The following is a 23,384-nucleotide window of genomic DNA, read 5'->3' on the forward strand; positions in this document are numbered from 1 at the left end:
AAGACATTTTGTGAGATTAGAAGACAAAAAGATACACTGTTACCATTTTCTTTTACAGTCGTCGATCCACTCTTTCATGATAGCATGGTATGTTTCCAGGTCCATCGAGATGTCCCTTTTATCAGGATCAAGCATGTTGCACAGCTCTTCAAGACCACTGTCTTCTGACCCCCGGCTAGTCGTATGTCTCAGATAATCAACTATCTTGGAAACAGCTACTTTTCCTTAAAAATATAATCAGTCTTTGTACCAGATTTTAAAAGTCAAGACAACTTTATATTGGCAATACACTGTAATAAGGTGATTTGAATACATTCATAGCATACCCAAGTGACTTGTGGTGCTCTAGACCAGCTACTGGCTAGAAAAATTCTAGTGTGACACGGAGAGGCAGAAGCCAGGAGAAAATTTAGGATTAAGAATTTCAGAGCTTAAAAAAAAGGAAAGATTTCTGAGGTGAAACCCTGCCCCCACAGCAATATTTCTCTAGACAATAATGAGGTGGGATTTTAACCCACTAACACCAACACTGCCTCCTTTAAAAAGGAAAGCACTTAGATGAAAGTTAGTCTTTTATTCTGTTAGGCAATTATATCAAGAGCTAGCGGGAAAATGGCAAGTTACCCCCCCCCTTGAAATTTTGATGTATTTATTTTAATCAAAATGAAGATTTTCCCCACAAACATTGTACTTAGAGCTACTTATACTTTTTTGTACAATGACAAGAAGGCAAGCTGAGATTTAAGAAAAAAATCCTATTACTTCACTGACCTGGTTATAATTTGCATTTCTAGGACACCTTTCAGAGGATCTCAAAGTGTTTTACAAACATTTTTTGCCCCCAAGTAGGCACTCATCCTTGTTTTACAGATAGGAAAGAGAGAGAGAGAGAGAGACACACACACAAGGTGACTAGCTGTGCCATCCCTGTTTTTTTGTGGGAATGCCAGGAGAGTACCAGATCTGCAAACGATTTAGCCAGGAGACCATCCTCTCTCTATATGTACCAAACAGATTATATTTTCTAGTAAGACCTAAAGCTTGAAATTAATTGAGCAAAAAACAGAGTAAATGGTGGTGGGGAGGGGGGGAGTTAAGACACCTCTGCGTTCTGTGTCACATGCACAGAAGATAGTGGTCAACAAGTCTTCTTCACAGATCAAGCTCACATCATAGGTGTTGTCAGCATTATTCGCCCATGACAGTCTCCATCCTATGGGGGATAAATACATTATACTCCATCTAATTCTCATAGTTACCATGACCTACTTCAACTAAATTTTAGTTTTTAACAGCATAAATTTACATGACATTCCCAGTGGTGTTGTAACCTAAACAGCAAGCCTTTGATCATGCAGCTAACACAAGGGCCAAGGCAAACCCCTGCACTTGTGCAGAGACCCATTGAAGTCAACAGAGTCTTCCCACACATTATAATTTGCCGGCTTGGAAACTAAATATGGCTATGCTAGAGACTTTATATATATGGACGGAGTGTATGGAAGTAGAAGATTCTAGACTAGGTCTTTATAAAGGGAAAAAAGGGATTGGTAGGCTTCCTTAGACCAAATGCCCCCTCAGTGTGGTGTTTCAGGTCTTTTTAAAGAATTAAGTTCAACCATTTGAGACAGCCATCATTAGGCAACCTAATGTTTAGAGTTGATGAAAAGAAAGCTGGATACTTTAAGTGTTTATTGGAATTGTTTACCTCTTTCACTCAAAGACAGTCTCTTCACCACTGGAGATTGGAATGCAAAACATTCTGCCTTTTGGACTGTTGTTAAGAAAGGCAAGTTTGGACTTGATGTAAGGTAGTTATCCTTACAAGTCAAGTCTTTACATTTGACATTGGAAACTGCAGATAGTTGACCCATACGGATGTTAGCCTCTTCGCTTTTGAGAAGGGGTGGAGAACTCTCAACTTGGCACATTGGTAGCCATGACTTTCTGGTCTTCTCTTTATTTTTACCAATTGAATAGGTTGCATTGCCAGTGGGGAAGTCAGACTTGCATCGTCTGTGGCCTGTGGCCTGCGGACATGGAGAGAAAATATTATCACTACCGGGGCTTAGTAAATACGGCCCAGTAGCCTCATGACTTTTAAATGTTCTTTTCTTCAATATCTCCTCTAAGTTTTTCTTGATGTTAGTCTGTGGGCTGTCAAAATTCCTAGACTGAAACTTTGGGATCTGTAAAGCAGGATTAGGGACTTGGTCCATCATCTGGATAGTCTTGATCTTTCGGCAAATGCTGTCCACTGGGTTATGATGACGTTTGTTAGTTACATTTTCAGAAGACATCACTGATTTCTGTTTGAAAAGTATCTGAATGAGAGAGTGAACACAAAAAAGTCAGAAATATTGATTTAAACATTCTTTGCAGCAGTCTAATAGGCAGTCTATACAAAACAGGAGATAGTGGTGGTCTGAAAACTCTTGGATAACATTTGAGTATTTTCTTGCAAGTCTTAATTCATCTAACTTGAAAATAATTAAAGAACTCAAGCTGGTTAGAGGGGAAAAAGGAAAATAAATAAATCCCCCTTTTTAAAAGCAAGATTTAAAGAAGTTTGACTAACGTTATGGTTTTAAAAATAAACTAGCATTTTTTCTGGGATTTTATTTCCACAAATTGAAGTCTTATTAAAGTTTTGATCTTTCATTAGAGTGGTTTTATTTACACATTTGCACTTTCCATATAAACACAAGGCCAAGGCACTAAAAGGAAGAACAGTTATCCAGGAATTTACATAAACTACCTTTTATACTCTCTAAACATATTTGACTTCTGCTTTCATCCAGTAGCATATCTGACAATTACAGGCAAAACAACTGCAGTTGTACTAGTCTTTTGACTTCCTGAACTGGTATTTATAGCAAGTTCTTAATATCAGCCTGCAACACCAAGTTCCATGAATTTTAAATGGGGTGTTTTCACAAAACACTTAGTTTTAAGTTTGCCAGTGTTCAAAGCCACGTTGTTCTGGTACTACGTGAAATTAAAGAGGGGCCCAGGATTAGCATTTTACTGGGCCAACCAAACAAACTGCCCACTCACAGACACCACCACAATTGCTACATTACTGTGCACTGAGCTAGCTTAAAGATTTTGAAGAGGTTGGTAAGAGGCTTCTTTGAAAGGACTCCACATTTAAAAGGGACTAATTTTACATAAAAGTTATGTTTGGGGGAACCGGAGATCCTTCCCTCCTAGTCTTCTCCTGCATAAAGGAAATAAGCACAGCTATTTTTTTGTAAAAAAATTCTAGTGATCAGTTTGTAGATCTTTATATTGATTTGTTTTCAGTGTTATTGTCAAGAGAAAGATTGTTTACAAACAAAACAACCCCCCCCCCACACACACACACTTCTTTGTTGAGAAAGTGAAAATTAAGACTTGTCCTTTTCATTCCTAGTCTAACCAAATAAGGGGACACTGGGCTTTGCATGGGCTAAAAAGGTGGCTCCAATTTGAGCATCAGATTGGACTTCTTTATATCATTAACTAGTCTATTTATTGGTATTCTCTCTTCTCCATACAAAGCAGTCCCAATCTTCCCAGCTTCTCTTTATAGGAAAACTCACGTACGCCACTATGGTCTTGTCTACCCTAGCATCTCTCCCCACCACCTCCAGCAATTCTCCAGTGGTAGCTCCAGTAGAAATAAGAGTGCGGACAAGGCATCAGCCACCAACTGTGTTTTTATCATTAAACTATTTAGGCCTGAGCAGGCTTGGATGACCAATACCAGCAGTGGCCAGAGTCCTGTTTGTTAGAACTCCCATCAACGTCAATGAGACTATGGTAGCAACAGCAGGAAACTTGTGTTAATGAAGACTAGTGTAGACAGCCTAATGTGCCCTTCTTTGGGCAGTTACTATTTCTTCTCTGGCTATAGGTGGAGGTTTAAATTCCAGCTTGAGGAGACATACCTGTGCTAGCTCTGATCAAGCTAGCATGCTAAAAAAAATAGCACCTAGCCATGGTGACAGGTGGGACCAGCTGTGACAAGCATGTATCCATAAGAAGATACTAGGTGTATAGTCCAAGCAGCAACCCTTCCCCCGTCCCCTTCCCCGCCACAGCAACATGGCTACACTCTATTTTTAGCATGATAACTCAATCCGAGCTAGTGCTAGTATGTTTGCTTGAGCTGGGAATCATATCCTCAGCTTGAAGCCTACACATACCCAGACTCTCTTCCAATGCCTTCTCAGAAGCCATAATGGTATCCTTGCACAACACCTGCAGGTTTCTCTTATTGGTTGCAAAATTCCATTTGCCTCCAAGAATTAAAGATCATTAGTGTAAGCGATAGCAATTCAGACAAGTTTAAAGTAAATAAACAGATCCACTGTTTCATAAGTCAACCCAGGGTGTTAGAATATTGAAGCTGTTTGAAAAGTTTAGGGTAAACCTATTATAAAAGGTTATGTTTAGGGTGAAGTTTTCCAGCATCGAAGAGAGAGGTACAGGAACAATTTGTATAGTGGGGGTGCTGAGAGCCATTGAACCAAACTGTAAAACCTGGATAGGGTAGAAATCACTTCAAGCCAGCCCCCCCAGCTCCAGCACCTATGATCATAAGTATTTAGGCTTAAAGGTACTGGCTTAATAACCCCACAGACTGAAGCTGTCTACCCACAGAACATCTATGGTGTGGAAAGCAGCAGAGCAACTTCCTCTGTGCTGCCCAACCAATCTGCCTCAATCCTTGCCTTAGAAGGACCATCTCAAAATGCAAAATTTTCAAGGAAGCCTGAACAGGTTTGGTGTCAACTGCCATTGAAAGTCATTCTTTACTTGTTACCCTATTTTTGAGTATTTAAAATGGCTGTTGTCTTAAGAGTTACAACAACTATATAATGTTGAGCAATTTTATCCAAAGATAAGAGGCAGGAATCCTATTAAATGTATGTCTTGTCCAGGGCTGCCACTAGCTAGCTTTACGCACTTCAATTTAGTGACACCCAAAAGCTGCTTTACAGCATATTGAAATAGATCTTATTACCAACAGGTGACACATTCAGAAGACAAACTATTCCATTTTTGCTATAGCAGCAGATATTTTAGTGCGGAAATAATAAGCAACTGAAGGGTTATTTTCCACTACCATTAAATGGTTCAGAATTTACTGCATACATATAAACAATTCTTTAGCCTTAAAAGCAACACCACATTTTAAGCCCAAACTGTTTCAGAGTGATACATAGCCATGACAGCCAAGACATGAGTTAAAACATCTTGGGGGCACTTCCCCCCCCCTTGACTAAACCAGTTTGAAACACCCCCCCAAAAAGTTATTTTTCTAAGACTGATTAATATATTTAGTATTTTTTACACTAGCTGATATGCAACCTTTTAGCAGAATATTTCAAAAAACATAAAGCTACCATGGTTTTGATGAAAAGTAATACAAATACAGCTCTTGAATATATACTTGATTTCAAGATGTTTACTCAAGAGACAGGAACCTGCATTTTCCTATTGTTTTAACAAGAAGTTTTTAGATGCTACAAACAAATCTTTCCATCTTCATGCCATGATTGCCCTTGTTGTCAAATATTGACAATACACTCTTTTGTAAGGAGACAAGATTAAAAACATTAGTTATACTTAATCACCCATTAAGAATATTGAATTTGCAAGCAGATAAAATCAAACCAGAAGTAAAGGGATGTGACCATCCTAATCTTGACAATGTCCTGTTTAACTCTCATTTCAGAACAGTCCTCATAGAAACCCTTTTGAATAGCTCCTACTTACTATTACATACAAAGGGAAGGAAAAATTCTACTCTGCTTCTTTTAAAACCTGAGCAGGGCAACAGAATCCATTTTAACTATCCTACTAATAAAGGCTAAGTGGGATGATTATGGTTGTTTTCTAGCAATACATTTAAATGGCTAAATACAGCAAATCCATTTGATAGAAATCAGTTTCAAACACACACCTGCTACTGTCTGCAGTTCACTCTCAGTGGTTAATAAGTTTGATTAGGTTTGTACCATGTATCAATTTCCCACTCTGTGGCTCTTGCTTTACTTCCAGGTGCTAAATGAATCCATTTGACCTTCTCACTCTTTCCTACAGCATTTTACTGCCTTAGGCAGCCCTTAGCTTTGAAACAATGATGAAAAGAACAAAATGTGATCCTCTGATAATGGGACATTTCTGGTTCCACCCAGGAGTCATTCTGGTTCCTGCAGCTGTAAGGAACTTGGGCAGAGTGTATAATTTGAGATCTGCACAACTCACCCCATAGTTTTCACCTTTCAACCAGGTGACTCTTGTTGGCAGTTTGAATGAGGCTGGAGACTGCTCAAGAAATCCTCTTGCATTTTGAGATGGTCCCTCTGAGGCAAAGGTTGAAGGACATTGGTTAGACAGCATGGGGGACGTTTGCTCTGCTGCTTTCCGCACCATAGCTGCTCTGTGGGCAGAAGGTTTCAGTCAGCAGGGTTGTTCAGCCAGTACCTTTTGTGAGCACTAAATGCACAAGCATAACCTAATATGAATGGTATGGCATTTCAGGTGTTTACACTACGACTAAGCTGAAAGGGAGTGCTTTATTACAGGGGGTTCCCAACCTTTTTTTCCCTGAGGCCCTGTGCAGCTGCAATAGGCACTGCAGCCCCCTATTAGCATGGAGTTGTCCAGATGGAAACAGAGAAGCACTGCCAAGTCCTGGTCCTGGGGGGGCCTGTGTAGCTAATACTCCAGGGGGTCTGACAGCCCTGGATTGTGAGGGATCTGCGGCAGCTGAGAGCAGGAACGGTTGTGAGCTCTCCAGCCATCCTGGGAGCCTCTCCTTGCCCGCCACCCGGTGGCTGCACTTTGCCCTCTACTGCCCGTCAGGGGTGCCAGGCTCCTCTGGCCCTGGGCAGGGGCCATCGCCAGTAGGGGGAGGAGGCAGAAACTCTGGGTATGTCTCCACAACAACTAGACACTTACAGCTGGCCCATGCTAGTTGACTCTGGCTCGTGGGACTCAGCTGTGGGGCTGTTTCATTCTGTGTAGACTTCTGGGTACTGTTTGGGGTCCAGGCTGTAGGACCCTGCAGAGTGGGAGGACCCCAGAGCTTAGGTGACCAGCCCAAGCCCAGAAGCCTATGCATCAGTGAAACAGCCCCACAACCCAAGCCTGCATTTCAAAGGTGGTAACCCTACATATTGCCCTTGGATGGGTACCATGTGTCAGTCCTTCAAACAACTCCTGGGCCCTGCCATTTATTCCAACATTTATTACAACAGCTCATTCAAAATGGTTGATCCAGTAAGCCTTGGCCACCCCCAGAATAGGCTTAAGGCATGAAGTTAGACTGCCCTGTCTATGTCCCCTCTCAGGGCTCAGGAGAATGCTTTTGTTATCAGAATTGCTTATTTTGACCCACCAAGTAGTCCTCTGGCATCTGCACCCTAACCTTTCCAGCCAAATTCACCAACTGGGGTGTGACCAGTGTCGTTGTTACAGCTGCTCTGTGCTACGGTACCCCAAACCTCGAAGGTACGAGTAGTGCGTCAAGTGTACTGCAACTTGGAGGCAAGCATGGACGGCCCTTCTGATGTTAGGCCCTATTGGCACGAGGCCTGGTGGGTTCTAATAATGTCTGATATGTAGCTAAATGACAAGGTATTTTACATGGGCTGGCAGAAAGGGGAAGGTACAGCGGCTTAACCAGTTGCAATTTAAGGAATTATAACAGCAGTTCCTATCTGGACCCTGGGGGGTAAGCAATCCACTAGAGTTTTAGGGCCCCTCTGGCCTAGTACCTGGATGCCTTTTTGGTACAGTTTCTGCTAAAGCCAAATAGCAGCCAGAAGGTGTTGAAGCCAGGATCAATAGCGGGGTGTCTCACCGGGGCCCCTGTGCAGGGGCTCTCTGCTCGGTCTCTGCTGCCTCTTTACAGGTTCTTCACAGACCTGACCCAGTTACAATATCCACCAGTCACAACCTTATCACACATGGTTCTCCAGCTTCTGTTGCAGCCTGTTCTGCACACTGTTCCCTAGCAGCCTTCCCACCATTCGGCTTCCCTGCTGCTTCCAGTTTCCACGTGGCCACTGTTTCCCTAGAGTGAGCTTACTTCCTAGGTCAGAGTTTTTCCTCAAAAAATGTCTGCCTTCTACCCCTACTGGCCAGGGAAAGGGGCTATACCTGCATGTCCCCCTGGAGGATCAAAGCTCAGAGGGGAGGGGATTGACGGGAAATGGTAGTTTCATGCTGGCTACCTCTCCCACAAACACCAGCTCAGATCCCAGAATTAGGGCACTCTGGAAGATTTTACCATGCACTGTGGGAGGACTAGTGGAACTGTTTTAGGACTAGTTGAACTATTTTGTTTGTTTCCTTCTGAAGGAAGTAAAGGAAAACACTTGGGGAACAAAACGACTAGGCATTAAAATGAGTTTTATTTATCTAAACATCTGGTTGTCCAGTACATTTCTTAGGGGTAGACTCTTACCGGACTAAACAAGACATATGGCTTCTACCTCAACAACCTTAACAGCACCCCACTTCTGTTTCAAATTGAAAATTTTTAATACTAGTTACCGCTTGGAAGGTACAAAAAAGCTTCTGTTTTGGTAGAAATCCTGTAGCCTGCAGGATGGGAGTCAAACACAAAGCTAAATTGTACCCCATGGCTGTATGTTTTGTGGACCTCTCTGAATTGATATTGTTCAACAAGAACTTTGGTTAGCCTTTTCAAGATACAATAACAATACCCAACTGTCCCATTATCCCTCAGCCCTTCAGTGAGATTGAGATGTCTGTGCCATTTGCCCCAGTCCCAGTTTAATCCACTGTTTGCAATCAAATGTCGGCATCAAGCCATTTGACAGCATTTCTTGTCTGGCTCCATGGGTGAGATTGTGTGACAAATGGACTACTCAGCCAAGAAGGGCTGGCTGCGTGAGTAACATTTAGCATGGTCAGTATCCATCCAGGTAGTTTCTTGACAAAGACAAAAATCTTTTCTGCCAGGTTCATGGGGGTGGAAGCAAAGGTCAAATGACTCCTTGGCCTTAGGTATTTCTGTCATTGCAGAAGCGTATCTTCTCTAGTGTGTGTTCTGTGATGTTACATGCAATCCTTTATCATTCCTGCTTTAAAGAGTTTATTCTGAGCCAACGAATACCACAGAAGCACTTATATATTTCTTAGTATTTGGTGGTCAGCTGCCCTTTTCCAACTTGCAACTTCTTGAAACTAACTTTTTGTAGCATTCTACTTCTTGCAGAGAGATTTTCCTGATATTTGGCTTAAAATTTTACTAAATTTTACTAAAATTTATTTTACTACAAGGAATTATTGTACCCTAGGCATATCGCAATATTTCACACTAGTGCCCTAAACAAAGGGACTATTACCTCCCTGCATAAGCAATACCTCCCTTTACATAAGCAATATCAAGTTGCATACTGGCTTTTCTGAAGCTTGCAGTGCTGCTGCTTATGCTATACTTGTACCTCCAGGATGTACCTCAGCCCCTTTCAGAAAACCCTCTGGACAAAGGGAAGGATTGTCTTGTAGCTTAAGCACTGGACTTGGAATCAGGCACTCATACCTCAAACAGTCAAAAAATCCCAAGTCAGGCCTCCAGAAATGTGAGATTTACTCAAAAATCATGAGATTGTTTTTAAAATGACACATTTTCGGGTGCTTTTCTTAAGCTCTGAGTTTCTGAACCAGGGGGCGCCCTGCAAATTTTCACGCTTTTCTCCCCAGCCAGGAGGGCTCAAAACGAACTTATTTTAAAAGAATGGAAGCTGAGATTCTCACATAATAACATCACACAAGAGCTGGGGCTTTAAAAAAAACCTCAAAAATGTCATGAGACTAGTGATAAAATCGTAAGAGTTGGCGACACCGCATGTATACGGAAAATATGGTATAGAGTGAAGATTATTATTTATTTGTATAACTCTAGCACCTAGGAGCCCCAGTCATGTACCAGAACCCCATTGTGCTAGTCACTGCATAAACACAGACTAAAAAGATGGCCTCTGAGACTGTTTACAAACAGACCAGGAAGCACAAGGAAACAATGGGACAATACTGGTCAGCACAATAGACCATGGTCACAGCAATAAGTGATGTATCATGCCCTAAATTTGGCCGCGTGGCTCAGAACCTGGTGGTTAACAGTCACTCACAGATGTGTTCCTCCAAGTATCTCAGAACTCAAGCTCAGTCACAGAGTCTTGGGTTTCATCATTTACAATGTCACGGTAGGCAGGTCAATGACCTTTTGAACGTCTTTCAGAATAAGCATATGTTATGCTTCTTCTAATGAGGGGGGTCTTGCTGCCACAGAGAGCTTCTCTCCACCACTTAGAGTATTGATTACTTGCCAAAGCCACTTACTCATTGATGTGAATCTGCTAAGAAATGGCAGGATTGATGTCAAGCATTTGATGTGGAACTCATCAACCTGGGCTGTCAAAACAAAAAGAAAAGACACGTATCATTTTAAAGTGTTATGCGCCATAACCCAATTACAGAATATTTTATTTTTCAAAGATATGTGCATGTATTTTCACATACACATCTGTATGTGCCTAAATTATGTATGTAAGCACCCTGAGTGCATGCATATTGTTGCATGTTTCCCATCCTAAAATATTATTTAGCACAGGGTTTCTCAAACAGGGGTCACTGCTTGTGTAGGGAAAGCCCCTTGCGGGCCGGGCCAGTGTGCTTACCTGCCCCGTCTGCAGGTCCATCCCATTGCAGCTCCCACTGGCTGCGGATCGCTGCTCTGGGCCAATGGGGGCTGCTGGAAGCAGTGATCCACGGCCAGTGAGAGCCGCGATCGGCCAGACCTGTGGATGGGGCAGGTAAACACACCGGCCTGGCCCACCAGGGACTTTCCTTACACAAGCGGCGACCCCTGTTTGAGAAACCCTGATTTAGTGTTACTGTGTGCTGTTAAACATATGCCATATATCACTGCAGAAGTGGCTGCATTTCTGTGGACAGTATAAATCTATACTATGTGAAGCATCGTGGCATGAAAGATGCTATAAAGGGAGGAAAGATGGTCTTTAGGTTAAAGCACTAAACTAGGATTTAGGAGTCCTGGTGGTCAATTCCCAGTTCTGCTCACAGACTTCTTGTATGACCTTAGGCAAGTCATTTGAGATAAAATTTTCAAAAGTCCTAATAACTTAGGATTGTAAGATCCATTGAAAGTGAATGGTACCTAGGTGCCTACATTGCTTAGGCACTTTTGAAAATTTTACCCTAAGTCTCATTGTGTCTCACTTCCTCATATGTAAAGTGAGGATTATAATATTCCTTACATCACAGCGGTTTTGTGAAATTTAAAGACTCGGTGTTAGTTAAGTACGTTGAGACTAAAAATGCTCAGTAGTCATATGTTTTGATGATGATATAGCAACAACAACAACAACAATGAACATTCAGCTTGTCTCCCTTTGTACATCAGTTTTACACTGGTGTGAGTTACTCCAGATTATACCAGTGTGAGTGAGGGGAAAATCAGGCTCAGCTTTTCATACCAACAATCTTCGTTGTTCCTACATCTGTTTTATAAAATCTTCACAGTTTGGCTGGCTGTATCCACAGGTGAAATACTGTAGATGTGGGTTTAATTTTCCACTCACTATTGCAGAATTTTAATTTTGTCTCTGCAGTATAAATGGAAGCAAAGACTGTACCGAGCCACTTTTACGCCACAAAAGTGAATGGCTACTGCCTAGCTTTAGCGTTTCTGTGTCTGTAATTGTTAAATGATATGCAACCCAGAAAGCCCCTCTTTGAGGCCAGGGCTTGAACATCCAGAAGAATGTCCCTTTTTTGTCATGGACAAGAAGATGTTGACAAACACTGGAAACTTCAACTTGTAGAAGATGCAAGTAGAATCCCTTCTGCCAGGTAAGAGTGCATCGTGACTTATCCTTTGTATCTTATCCTATGTATCTGGATACATAGACTGCTGTTGCAGTGCCACCACTATCACTTTGGTTGTGTGAAGACATAACCTAAGCTGCCCCCTTATTTCTTGCACCCACAATGCAACTAGGACTCCAACTCTGTACCATTGTTACCCAACCTTGCCCAGCATCTGGCATAGTACTGGCATAGGTAGCCCTTGGCCAAAGAAGCCCCAAAGTCAGCAAAGGTATGGACCTTAACAAAACCCATCTGCACATTGCCCACTCGTGTCTCCACATGAGCACACATTTATCATAAGCTAGGAAGACTCTTTTTGCTTTGGCTGCAGGCCCGGTCACCTAATAAATATGCACAGTGACAACCCTATCCGTGAGAACAGCACTATTTTACTATTATTCTTGCCTCTTCTATTGCTCACCTGCTCACTTGGCTCTCTGGCCATTCCCTTCACGAGACCCCTATTGGGGAAGTATTGCTCCCATTTTACAGATGTGGACATGTAGGCCCCAAAGTGAAGACACTTGGCACGCAGGCAGTTAGTGTTGAAGCTGGGATTAGAAAGTATGAATATTTACCCCCTTCCCTAGAGGGACAGGAATTGCCAGACTAGATCTAACCAGTGGTCCATCCAGTTCAGTATCTTGTCCTTGAGAGTGACCAGTATCTGATGTAGTCACTCTTTATATAAAGGGTATATTTATACATTGTTTATACAGGGTTGATAAATGATGAATAGATCTTTTGACAAATGTTTCCTTAAATATTATAGATTGCTTTAGACTCCAAAAGGCCAAAAAGATGCTTATAACCATGACTTATATCATTCTATTGCATCTACTAGTGTCCTTATAGGTTTCAGAGTGGAAGCCGTGTTAGTCTGTATCAGTAAAAACAACGAAGAATCCTTGTGGCACTTTAGAGACTAACAAATTTATTTGGGCATAAGCTTTCGTGGGCTATAACCCACATATAGTAACCTGTAACACACACCTGTCATGTATTTAATGTGCTTGTAACATCTATTAATCATTTATAAAAGGACCCTTAATATCAGGGTCTGACACATAATTCTTTAGATTCCCATTCTTTCATGGTTGTCTGGGTTGTTCTGTTGCTCTAATTGCTCAAGGAAGGTCTATTCCATGAACTGGGCTTTTACTCCAACCCCTCCATGGAGTTGTGACTGTCAAGACTGCAAAGGGAGTAAAGCTTAATGGTTTAAAAATTCTGCTTATCCTTTTGGTTTTGCTTGGCTGTAACAAAACAATAGGCAAAAGCGCGACAGAAAAAAAGAACAAGAGACTTATTCCTATTATGTTAGCCAGCATTAAAACTGGCTACACTGGACATGCTGCCTTTTTTCAGTCTCTCTTTTCTCACGCCTTGGCAGATTGTGAATCTTGAGAATAATTTGCCAACTTTTCGGCAGGGTCGCTTTTTAGTCGCCGCAGTCAAATCCAACCTGATACACAATAGACGGGTTACCCAAAGCAAGAGCTTGTTATCCTTATTAATATTTGCTGCTGGCTGCGGTTATTGATCGTTCTTCATGACAGTGAGGTTTTACTGGGAAGCTTGTGGGAGAAGTTTTGGCGGTGATATTGATGTATTCAGAAAGTCGCCTGGCTAACAGGGTGAATCTCCATGTCTGTGGGGTCCACCCTTCAATCATTTCCCTGACTCTCTGCAAGTCTGCACGTCCCCCTGAGGAGGCATCAGACCTTCTACTTCTTCATCGCCAGGGCTGACAAGAGGTCCCTTTAGACTCCTCCACTTTGCTGTAAAGGGGTGGGGATTTTCACTCAGAAGACTTAAAAAGGGACCCCTAAACTGCAACCAGATCAAATCTCTTTTAACACACAATCCTAGCTCACCCTATCCAAGACTACTGATTTACAGGGGAACTAAGTATGAAGGTAAGTCAGAAGCTTTTGATACTTGGAAACATTTTGGTAAATAGTAGTTTCTCCTACAGTTTTAGTTGTGTGTATTATTTTAGGAACAACAGGGTTTTGGTTTTTTTAAGTTAGAAAACAAGTAAAAATGTTATAGTGATTTTCAATGTACTGTAAACCCAGATTAAACCATTAATAGCACAAAGACTTCTAAAACAGACAGGATCAAATAAACATCTGTGAATCATAATAGCTGTATGCTATCACTTACTTGTCACATGCATTAATGCATGAAAAACAAGGCTTGCTTTGTGTATACAAACTAGAGATTCAGCTTGCTTTACATAGGATTTGTGTTCGGTATATTCATTTGCAAGTGCTGGGCCAGTGTGCAAAACCCAAGATTTTAATATGTGTTTACAATAACATTTGTATGATCAATCAATATCCTGGTTGATGTAAATCTCACACCAAGTTTAACAACATTTACTTACCGAGAAAGCAGTGATCTGCCTTACTGTTTTTGAAATGCCAAGTCCCCTACATTGGAATATAGAAATATTTGCCTATCATCTCATTATCATCCAGGGTTTAGTGAAAACTGGTGATATATATAATCTAATTTCTCTCTCTGTCTGGGTTTATAGACCATGTCCATCACCACAGTGTCTGAGGACCTTGCATATTTGTAAAAAAAAGCACACAAAGTTCTCATGTCAATGATAATTTACATCCATATGTGAAATGCACAGGGTCTGATATTAATATCCAACCTCTCCTTAAATTTGATGTGGCTTGGCTGAGATGATGTAATCAGTGGAAGAGAAGGGCTTTAGACGCAAAGGGGGCCTGGAATAACATCCGAAGATGAAGTTGAGCAGAGAGGATGCCTGAGCAGAGAGGATGCAATTTCTCATGTCTTTACGGTTGCTTGTCCTGTGCAGGGATTGCGTAGACTGACAGCTTCTGCCATGGCCCTGTTCCTTGCAGCTTCTTTCATCTCTTACTCCTGGAGTGCTCCTCAGGTAAAGTGCTTTATCTGAATGAATATACATGCATTAATAACTCTCACAGGTGGTTGTTGGCAAAGTGGTGGTGCTTGTTGTTAGTGACAGGGCTGTGATAACAGGTCACTTTTCTCTCCTTTGGTGTGAAGGGTCACTTCCAAAGAAGAAACTGGACTCCTCAGGCTATGCTCTATTTAAAGGGTGCACGTAAGTCCCAAGCTATTTCAGCTTTAAGGAATGTAACTTCTCTACCAATGGATTACTCTTTATATGCTTTGTTCAACACAAGCAGAAAACTGAGAGGTGTTAAATAGCAGGACAGGGGAGTGGAGATGGAAGCTCAGAGGATCATAGGGATGTGTTGATTACCTTAAAAACATTGCTATTGTTTTTTGTAAAGAAAAACAATCGTAATTTTGGAACAAAAAAATGCTTAAATGTGTCCAAAAGGAATGTAATTACGGGTTGGTCGTTAAATCTGCTGGAAAAAATAACTTTCCCCTCTGAAACTGATTTTTAAAAGACGTAACATACATTTGATATATTTAATTATTCCTTGTTCTTTCCTGTGCTTTATTAAAGCATCTCCACAAACAACAGGGCAGCAGAATTTTCTAATGCAAACCTTTTGGCTTGTGCTGGAAATTCATACCATAAGAGACATCAGCTATGGCGGATGGAATGTCACTGTTACCTATTTCTTGGTAGTGTGTTGTGTAAATTAATCTATTTTTGTTAGTCCAGCATTAAAGGGATAGTGTTTAATAATCAAATTTGGATCCAAATTGAGATTTTGTGGTTTAAAGAAAAAAACCTAAGATCCAGTGGAAATTTTACCATTATTTTAAACAATCCAGTGTAAACAGCTTTTTTTTTTTTTAAACAAAATAAACATTTAGGATTGTGTTTGCCATCCAAACAATACAACGAGAACCTAACAGTAAACCTTCCTACAGACCAAAAAAAAAAGAGAAATCAATTTCATAGTCTACACTCATAGAAATGCAAAAAGCGTAAATAATTAAAAAAAATATTAAGGGCCAAAATATTTGCTCATGCAAATTGGAGAAAATTCACCAAAGTCAAGAAAGCTGCCTCCATTTATGCCAGCAGAGAATTTGGCCTCTGGTTTAAAAACAAACTGTTATTTTTAATAATGTGTTGTAATTTTACTAATCTGTTTATTACTATTACTGACACATTCAGAGTAATTTGTTTGCAGTATCACATATTTTCTTTTAAAAAAATGACAATGTTCCTTTAAAAGCAGTTGATTTATAGTGTGTCAGGGAGGTAGAGCAGAAAAGGCAGGTGAAGGAAGAAGCTGGTAAATTTCACTCACAACTCCTACAGAAAGTTAATAAAACAGTGGAAAAGGCTGAAAATCATCAGCCCTTTGGAACAGAATGTAGCTCAGCTAAAACATTCTGTTCTATGATTTAGATTGCGCTGAAATCAACGGATCTCAGGCAGATGGAGCTATATATCACTAGAATGTTTGTATGGTTGCGTAAACATTATTGTAAAACAATTTGAAATTACTATTTTAGGGACCTCTAGTTATGGTTCACATAGGTATGGTGTTTTGTTTTCACCCCCTTCCCAATGATTTATTAGAGGGACGTCGATTCATCTCAGATGAGAGCCAGAGGAAGGACCTCTATGACAGATTGCAGCTAGGTAAGCTCATCTGGAAATGTTTTTTTTAAAAGGGAAAAACTATTATATTATTCCATCTCCATAACCTTCCCTCCCTCCCAAAAATGATGTGCATCATAACTGATCAGGTGGATGTGAACAGCAGGTGCATAAGAAATGCAGAAAGCTTCAGTTTAACACTAAACAAAACATCCTCTCATGGGAGGAAGAGGTAATTCAATGGAAAAAAATTAAATGGAGGGAATCTACTGTTTAATGTTTTATTTTGTTAGAATCAAATTCAAAGGAACAGCGAATATTAAGAGTTGAATAGTTCAATCATTTCAAAAATCTCATTGGAAAGACTAACAGCCTGAGTCTCCTCTCACTAACGCCAGTTTAAATGCATCATCTTACATGAAATTATTTCTGATTTACTTTGTATAAGCGAGAGAACAAGCAGTCCCCTTAACTTTCTATCTCTGTTGGCAAAAAATAAAATAAAATAAAGGTATGTTCTTGATTAGTGTAACATGTCAAACTATGACGGTAAAGAAAACATTAATTTAGACTATATTTATGGTGCAAACTGAACCTTACAATTAGATAATGAATGTATGCAAAAAGAGAATGTACCTTTCACTCTGTAAGGGGGCTTTAGGAAGAATTACATTTGTTTCCTTTTCTTTAAGTAGGTTATGAGGTTGTTTTCTCTTAGCAATTTAATGGGCTATTTTCAGGCAGAGAATTGTATAGACAGTGACTGAAACAGCCTACAAAAATATATATTTTTTAAAAGTGTCCCTTTTGTTCTCAAGTTGTAAAGATTAAAAAAAAAAGCAAGGGCAGAATGTGAAATGCAGAAATTTTGCAGACACACATTGGCTAACTGTGCTTCATTGGTATAGGTTTAGATCTGAGAAAGTGTGTTGGCTTTGTCTCTCCAGAAACACGCAGCCAAAATACAAATCCTATATCTCTGTCGGAGGCTGCAGAACTATTTCTTAACTCTTTACGGAAAGCACAAGAAGGTAAATGCATCATTTATTTTACTCTCTGAGCTTCTAAGGGGTTTATGAATACTCCATTTATTAATTCTTCAAAATAAATCTGAGAAGATCTCATTTGACTGATTGCAAGCACAAACTATGCCTTCAAGCATATTGTATTAGAAGTTACAGTAAGAGAGATTGGGACATATATCTGAGAACGGATGGAAGGATAAATGTTGGCTTACCCTGCTTTGCTGTTTGCTTTTCTCATTTCCGTTGGTTAATTTAGCCACCATAATTCTGGACTCACTTCTTGTTATCTTGACACTTATTTGTTTGGGGTCTAGGGACTGTTTATAGTGACTTTGACTTTGCAATAGCAAACTTCTCTTTTGGGTTCCTGTTTCTGCAGAGTACAGTTCATGGGTGAGATCTGTACCCCTGGCTCTGGCTCCTTTACACCGGGTAAAAGGGTTGGACTGATGTAAAAAAGCCCCAAAAGCCACACCACAGGCACTGTGGATGACAGCTCTAAAGCTGCCTCCCAAGGACCCATGATAGCCCTGGCGCCGGGGGTATGTTGAGGGCAAGGCTGGGGCAGGAGGTGGGGCTGCAGGACGCAGAGCTGTGATGATACCAAGCAGCACTGTGGTCCATAGGTAGCCCCAGGAGGCTGTGGTAACTTAGACAGGCACCCAGAGCTGTGTAAATTATGCTGGGGGTTTTGCCAGTCCCAGGAACAGCCTGGGATTGGGAAGGCACCAAGGAGGTTTAAAGTCCCCTTAGCCTTCTCGTGGGCAGTGAATTCTATGCTCTGCCTCTGAGGCCTTGCCTTCACTATGAAAAAAAAGGTGTGTTCTTAACTCGAGTTAGCTAACCCGAGGGAAAACCTTAGTGAGACAAGGCAGTCTGTAGTTTTTACATGTGTTAGCAAGTCAAGGCAGGGCTGCCCAGAGGGGGGGGGGGGGCAAGTGGGGCAATTTGCCCCAGGCCCTGGGCCCCACAGGGGCCCCCACAAGAATATAGTATTCTATAGTATTTCAACTTTTTTTTATAGATGGGGCCCCCGAAATTTCTTTGCCCCAGGCCCCCTTAATCCTCTGGGTAGCCCTGAGTCAAGGTAAACCCTATACTCTCCCATAGCCTCTAACTCAACCTGCTAACTCATTTGAACACTACAAACTGTCTTGTCTTCACTGGAATTTTGCCTCGGGTTAGCTAACATGAGTTAAGAACACATCTTCTTTACATAGTAAAAACAAGCCCAGCACAGAATCTCACGCTATATGTATTCACTTGTACTGGGCCCAGTCCTGTCCTTTTCTGGCAAAACTCCCAATATGCTGAGCTTGATATTAAGAAAAGTGTTCAGTTCTTCCATTCTGCCTCAGGCAAAACCCTCCTTGACTTTTTAAGTTGGGAGTTTTGCCTGAGCAAAAAATGGCAGAATCGAGTGAAAGCTCTTAATATTAAACATAGCAAAGAATCCTGTGGCACCTTATAGACTAACAGACGTTTTGCAACACATTCTTAAAGCTCATGCTGCAATGCTGCTGTTAGTCTGTTAATGTAATACTTCTTCTGCTGCTTTTACAGAACCAGACTAACACGGCTACCCCTCGAATATTAAACATAGTATCTTGTACACAGTGTGCAGGCTGAAGGTGGACCTGCTTAACTTAGTGAATTTGGCCTTGTGTGTTAATCATGACAGAAGTAAACCACATAATGTTCAAGCCCTGTCAAAGAAAGTTAGCTGTATTTTCTAGTTCGTTATTGCTCACAAGGAAAAAGCAACCAGTGTCAGCCTTGTAACCAGAAAATAGGGGATACGACAGACCTGATTAAGCATGTGTGGCTGGAAATGTTAATTGCCACAACTCACCAGTTCCTTGTCTTTAGTAAGGGCTTGATCCTCCAAGGTGCTGAGCGCTTTGCTTGTAATCCAGCAAAGTGCTTAAGAATGTGCTTAATTAAACCATCAATAGCCTAAACAGGTCAACAGGACTTCCTTAAAGATAAGCACATACATACGTGTTGTGCTAGTCTAAGGCCAGAGCGCTCCGCCCCCTATAGAATTGAGCCCTAAGCACTTTTCTTCATTGCAAAGAAATCAGAAAGGAAGGTGACTCTTATAGTCCAGTTCACTCCCTTGTAGAGGGCAAGTACAAAACCTATTAATCATTTAAGCCCTCAAAATAAAAAGTGGGACTTAAGTGGTGTGTAAGTTTTCTGTTGGCCCTTTGCGCAAAGGTGAATGTCACCCAACTTGGATTTAATTGTGGTGGTCAACATACTTGAACATGGCTCTAGTGGCACAAAAGATTGGTACAGAAATGTAGCTGTCAAGATACAGTGCTTATGTAACCATTTAACCTCTCATCCCCCCAAAGCTTCCCCTTCATTTCAAGAGCCAGTTCAAAATTACTTGATCTTAGATCTTCCATGAACTTACACTACTCCACCATACAGACCCTGGGCCAGATCTTTAGCTCAGTGGGTCTCAAACTTTTGTACTGGTGACCCCTTTCACATCACAAGCCTCTGAGCGTGACCCCCCCTAATAAATTAAACACCCTTTTTAATATATTTAACACCATTATAAATGCTGGAGGCAAGCAGGGTTTGGGGTGGAGGTTGACAGCTCACGACTCCCCATGCAATGGCCTCGCAACCCCCTGAGGGGTCCCAACCCCCAGTTTGAGAATCGCTGTTTAGTTCTGACATTTTACAAGTTGAGGATCTGGCCCCTGGTTTCTTTATATTCCTCTCCATGCTCCCGCTTCTCATCTAGCTCATTCGTCTTCCTGTCCTTCATAATCTTGCTATCAGCGCTAAGTTTTTCACACAAAAAAATCTTCCCACAAAAACAACCAATTGACTTTTTCACTATAATTTTTTCATTGCCATTTATATCATAAACTTTACAGACTTTTGTTTTCATTTGGATAAGAAAACAACTTTAAGGAAAGAATTTCAAGAAAATGAAAAATAGGTCAAATTCTGAAACCTGTGAAATGGAAATACTTAGAAATTTCAGAATTTTATGCAGCTTTTCCCCCCCCCCCATTTTTCAATCTACTATTGGCGTGAGAGCCTTCCCCTCTACTGCTAAATAACCCAAATCTCAACAGAAAACATGTATTTTCCCCTCCTCTGTACCCCCAAACTGACTCTTCTGATTGTTCTGATTTATCATTTAACTCTAGTGTGACGAGTCTGGTTACAGCTTTTATGAAAACCCCGTACAGAAAAACATGATCTTTTAGTGTGCTAGGGGATGAAAGAGTCAGAGTCCATAGGCTCAGGCATACATTTTCAACTTAGATGATTTTTATTTTGATTAAAGATTAAGGAGAACGCCCAACGAAAGAACAGATACACTGCTGTCGCCTTCCTAGAAATGTCGTCTCTTTCATTGTCTTTAAGATCCTCCATCCTGACATAATATATAGCCCTGGCTTCTAACAAGCAGGCAAACTTCATGTATTTAAAAGTCCAGTAACACAGAAAACATAATCTTTACTACATACATCATGAAACTCCCAGCTTTTCCCAGGTAGTTACATATAATAGGGTTATGTCTCAGGTTTCTCTATCATTTTAGCAGCTGAACTGCCTGTGTTTTAAGACTTTTCTTTTCATGCAGCTCATTACCGCCCCCCCTCATATCTTGTCTTTATTGTCTTTCAGTGGAAGAAGAAACCAATGATCACCCTGGATACTTAACAGACAATCTATTAAACTGGTGAAAGATTTCAAGTTGCATCAACATGCCCATTCATCTCCCTTGAACCCATGGTCTATGTAAGCAAAACATTCTGATTCATCTGACTCCACCTGTGTTCTGAAGGAATAAAGCTTGGACTCATTTTTGCATTTTGAATGCAAATTGATTAAAGGATATTGTTCAGCTACGGAAACTATTTTAAATTTGATTTCCTATCTTAAACCACATTGCGTGCCACCCAAAATTTAAAAACCACTGGAACATCTTAACTTACAGGACCCAAACATCATACTGATATTGAATTGTTTTTAATAATTTTTCCAAAATCTTCTCATGGAAAAACTTTCACCATATTCCAGCCAACTCTGCATGTAAACACTTTTTAACCTATGACAGCAGTTGACTCTTTAACCACCACATTGCTGGTCCTGAAATCCACCTGCAGGGCTCTTGCAGTCTATTGGTGTTCCAGTTAAATCAATGAAATATTAGAGTGCATCTAGTATATGGGGCAGCAAAGCAGGTGATTTCTGCTGGAGATATTTCATTCTGTAGCGAACAATCAACAGGCTACCTATCTAGGCCTTAATCCTGCAAAATTAAAATATATGCTTATCTTTTATGTACTGTGAGTAATCCAATCAAACTACTCACAGTGTATAAAGATATGCACATGTGTAATTTTTACCAGGATTGGGAGCCTTCCTAATGATCATGGGATAAATTCACCACTGTTATCAGTTGAAGTTTGTTGTGTTGTGCCAGCAGTGAATCTAGCCACACATGGCAATAAGAAAATTTGCACAAAAGTATATGTAATTACACAAATTTTATGCAATTGATTTATGTACTTATTTGCTTTCTGAGCTGCAATATGGGAATTACACTTGAATTGGCTAATTGCTATTCCACACTGATATGGACATGTTTCACATTGCTATGTAGTTATATGATAATTACCAGAAAGTCTTCTGGAGTTCTGTAATTAAAGAATAGCCACCGGATACGTGTGTCCCTGCAATGATGTTTCTTTTTATTTTTTTCAAAACCATTTGCCTGTGATCTGTCTCGTGATGTCAAAACTGATTAATGCCACTAATTTACAATCAATGCAATGTTGTTTCCCACTTGCCCAAAACAAGACAGCTGAAATAATGGAGGAATTAATTTTTTTGATGCATTGATAGATACTTCTGGTAATTAGTTACATTTTTAATCAGTTTGGGGGGAAATTATTAGATGAACCAGGAACAAATCCTGGTTTTTGAAACAGAGTTAAATCACCCAGGGGCAGGGTGTGCTAGATCACTCCATTCATTCAAAATCCCACGTATGGGCTTCAGCTATAGCCCAAATGAAGTCAATGTGAATCTTTTTATTTACTTCAAAGGACTTTGCATGAAGTCTAATCTGAATGCCTCAGGTGTTTCTAAATTACTGTTTGGCACGAACTGGGGTTGTACTGTACCCTGGAGAAAAGTAAAGTAGAGGGGTTATGTATCTACTGATCTGTTAGATTATCCCCGGGGTAGGCAACCTATGGCACGTGTGCCGAAGGCGGCACATGAGCTGATTTTCACTGGCACTCACACTGCCTAGGTCCTGGCCACCAGTCCAGGGGGCTCTGCATTTTAATTTAATTTTAAATGAAGCTTCTTAAACATTTTATAAACCTTATTTACTTTACATACAACAATAGTTTCATTATCTATTATAGACTTATAGAAAATCTTCTTCTAAAAATGTTAAACTGTATTACTGGCACATGAAGCCTTATATTAAAGTGAATAAATGAATACTCAGCACACCTCTCCTGAAAGGTTGCCAATCCCTGGATTATCCTAACCTTCATGTGCCTGAACATTTCAGAGCTACTGCAAAACTTTAGCTATATTCAAGATTAATGGACTTTTTTATGTTTTACTGTAGGTCCATGCCCACTAGTGTGGACAATTCCTTACAAATGTCATGAAAATAAATAAAAGATCTACCTTACTTGGAAATGAGCTGTTCTTGGAGCCTTCGTGTTTTCAGTATGCCAGCTAACTACTACCAAGTTTGTCAGATACCAATAAATGACCCAATAATGATATGAAATCAGTTGGGGGTTGACCTTTGGTGAGCTGGTATCTTAGGTGAACACTTATTTTGAGTCCTTGCTACCTTCACACGATCAAAAGGCAAAAATGTTTGGTAATAT

The 23,384-nt window shown here is 40.6% G+C and overlaps 2 protein-coding genes across 8 annotated transcripts in view; one reads left to right on the plus strand and one right to left on the minus strand.

Moving 5' to 3' along the window:
- The window catches only part of LOC120407247 (inositol 1,4,5-triphosphate receptor associated 2-like), a 65,188-nt gene extending 59,306 nt beyond the window's left edge, over positions 1 to 5,882 (minus strand). For 3 of the 7 annotated variants that reach the window (XM_039542778.1, XM_039542792.1, XM_039542763.1), the window contains exons 1-5: positions 5,394 to 5,411; positions 4,191 to 4,283; positions 1,709 to 2,324; positions 1,103 to 1,213; positions 44 to 224 (exon numbers count right to left, since the gene is read on the minus strand). In XM_039542778.1, the coding sequence (XP_039398712.1) occupies positions 44 to 224; positions 1,103 to 1,213; positions 1,709 to 2,324; positions 4,191 to 4,283; positions 5,394 to 5,396 (1,004 nt within the window). In that variant the 5' untranslated portion in view covers positions 5,397 to 5,411. The other 4 variants (XM_039542781.1, XM_039542789.1, XM_039542787.1 and 1 more) reach the window with 4 other exon arrangements.
- SPX (spexin hormone) lies at positions 217 to 21,966 on the plus strand. Its single transcript, XM_039542885.1, has 6 exons — positions 217 to 300; positions 14,762 to 14,842; positions 14,974 to 15,031; positions 16,442 to 16,504; positions 17,371 to 17,493; positions 21,148 to 21,966. The coding sequence occupies exons 2-6, from the start codon at positions 14,789 to 14,791 to the stop codon at positions 21,204 to 21,206; spliced, it is 357 nt and encodes a 118-aa protein (XP_039398819.1). The 5' UTR covers positions 217 to 300; positions 14,762 to 14,788; the 3' UTR covers positions 21,207 to 21,966.
- Positions 21,967 to 23,384: the final 1,418 nt, after the last annotated feature.

The sequence above is a fragment of the Mauremys reevesii genome, linkage group 1, assembly GCF_016161935.1.
Source record: "Mauremys reevesii isolate NIE-2019 linkage group 1, ASM1616193v1, whole genome shotgun sequence".
NCBI classification, from domain to species: Eukaryota; Metazoa; Chordata; order Testudines; family Geoemydidae; genus Mauremys; species Mauremys reevesii.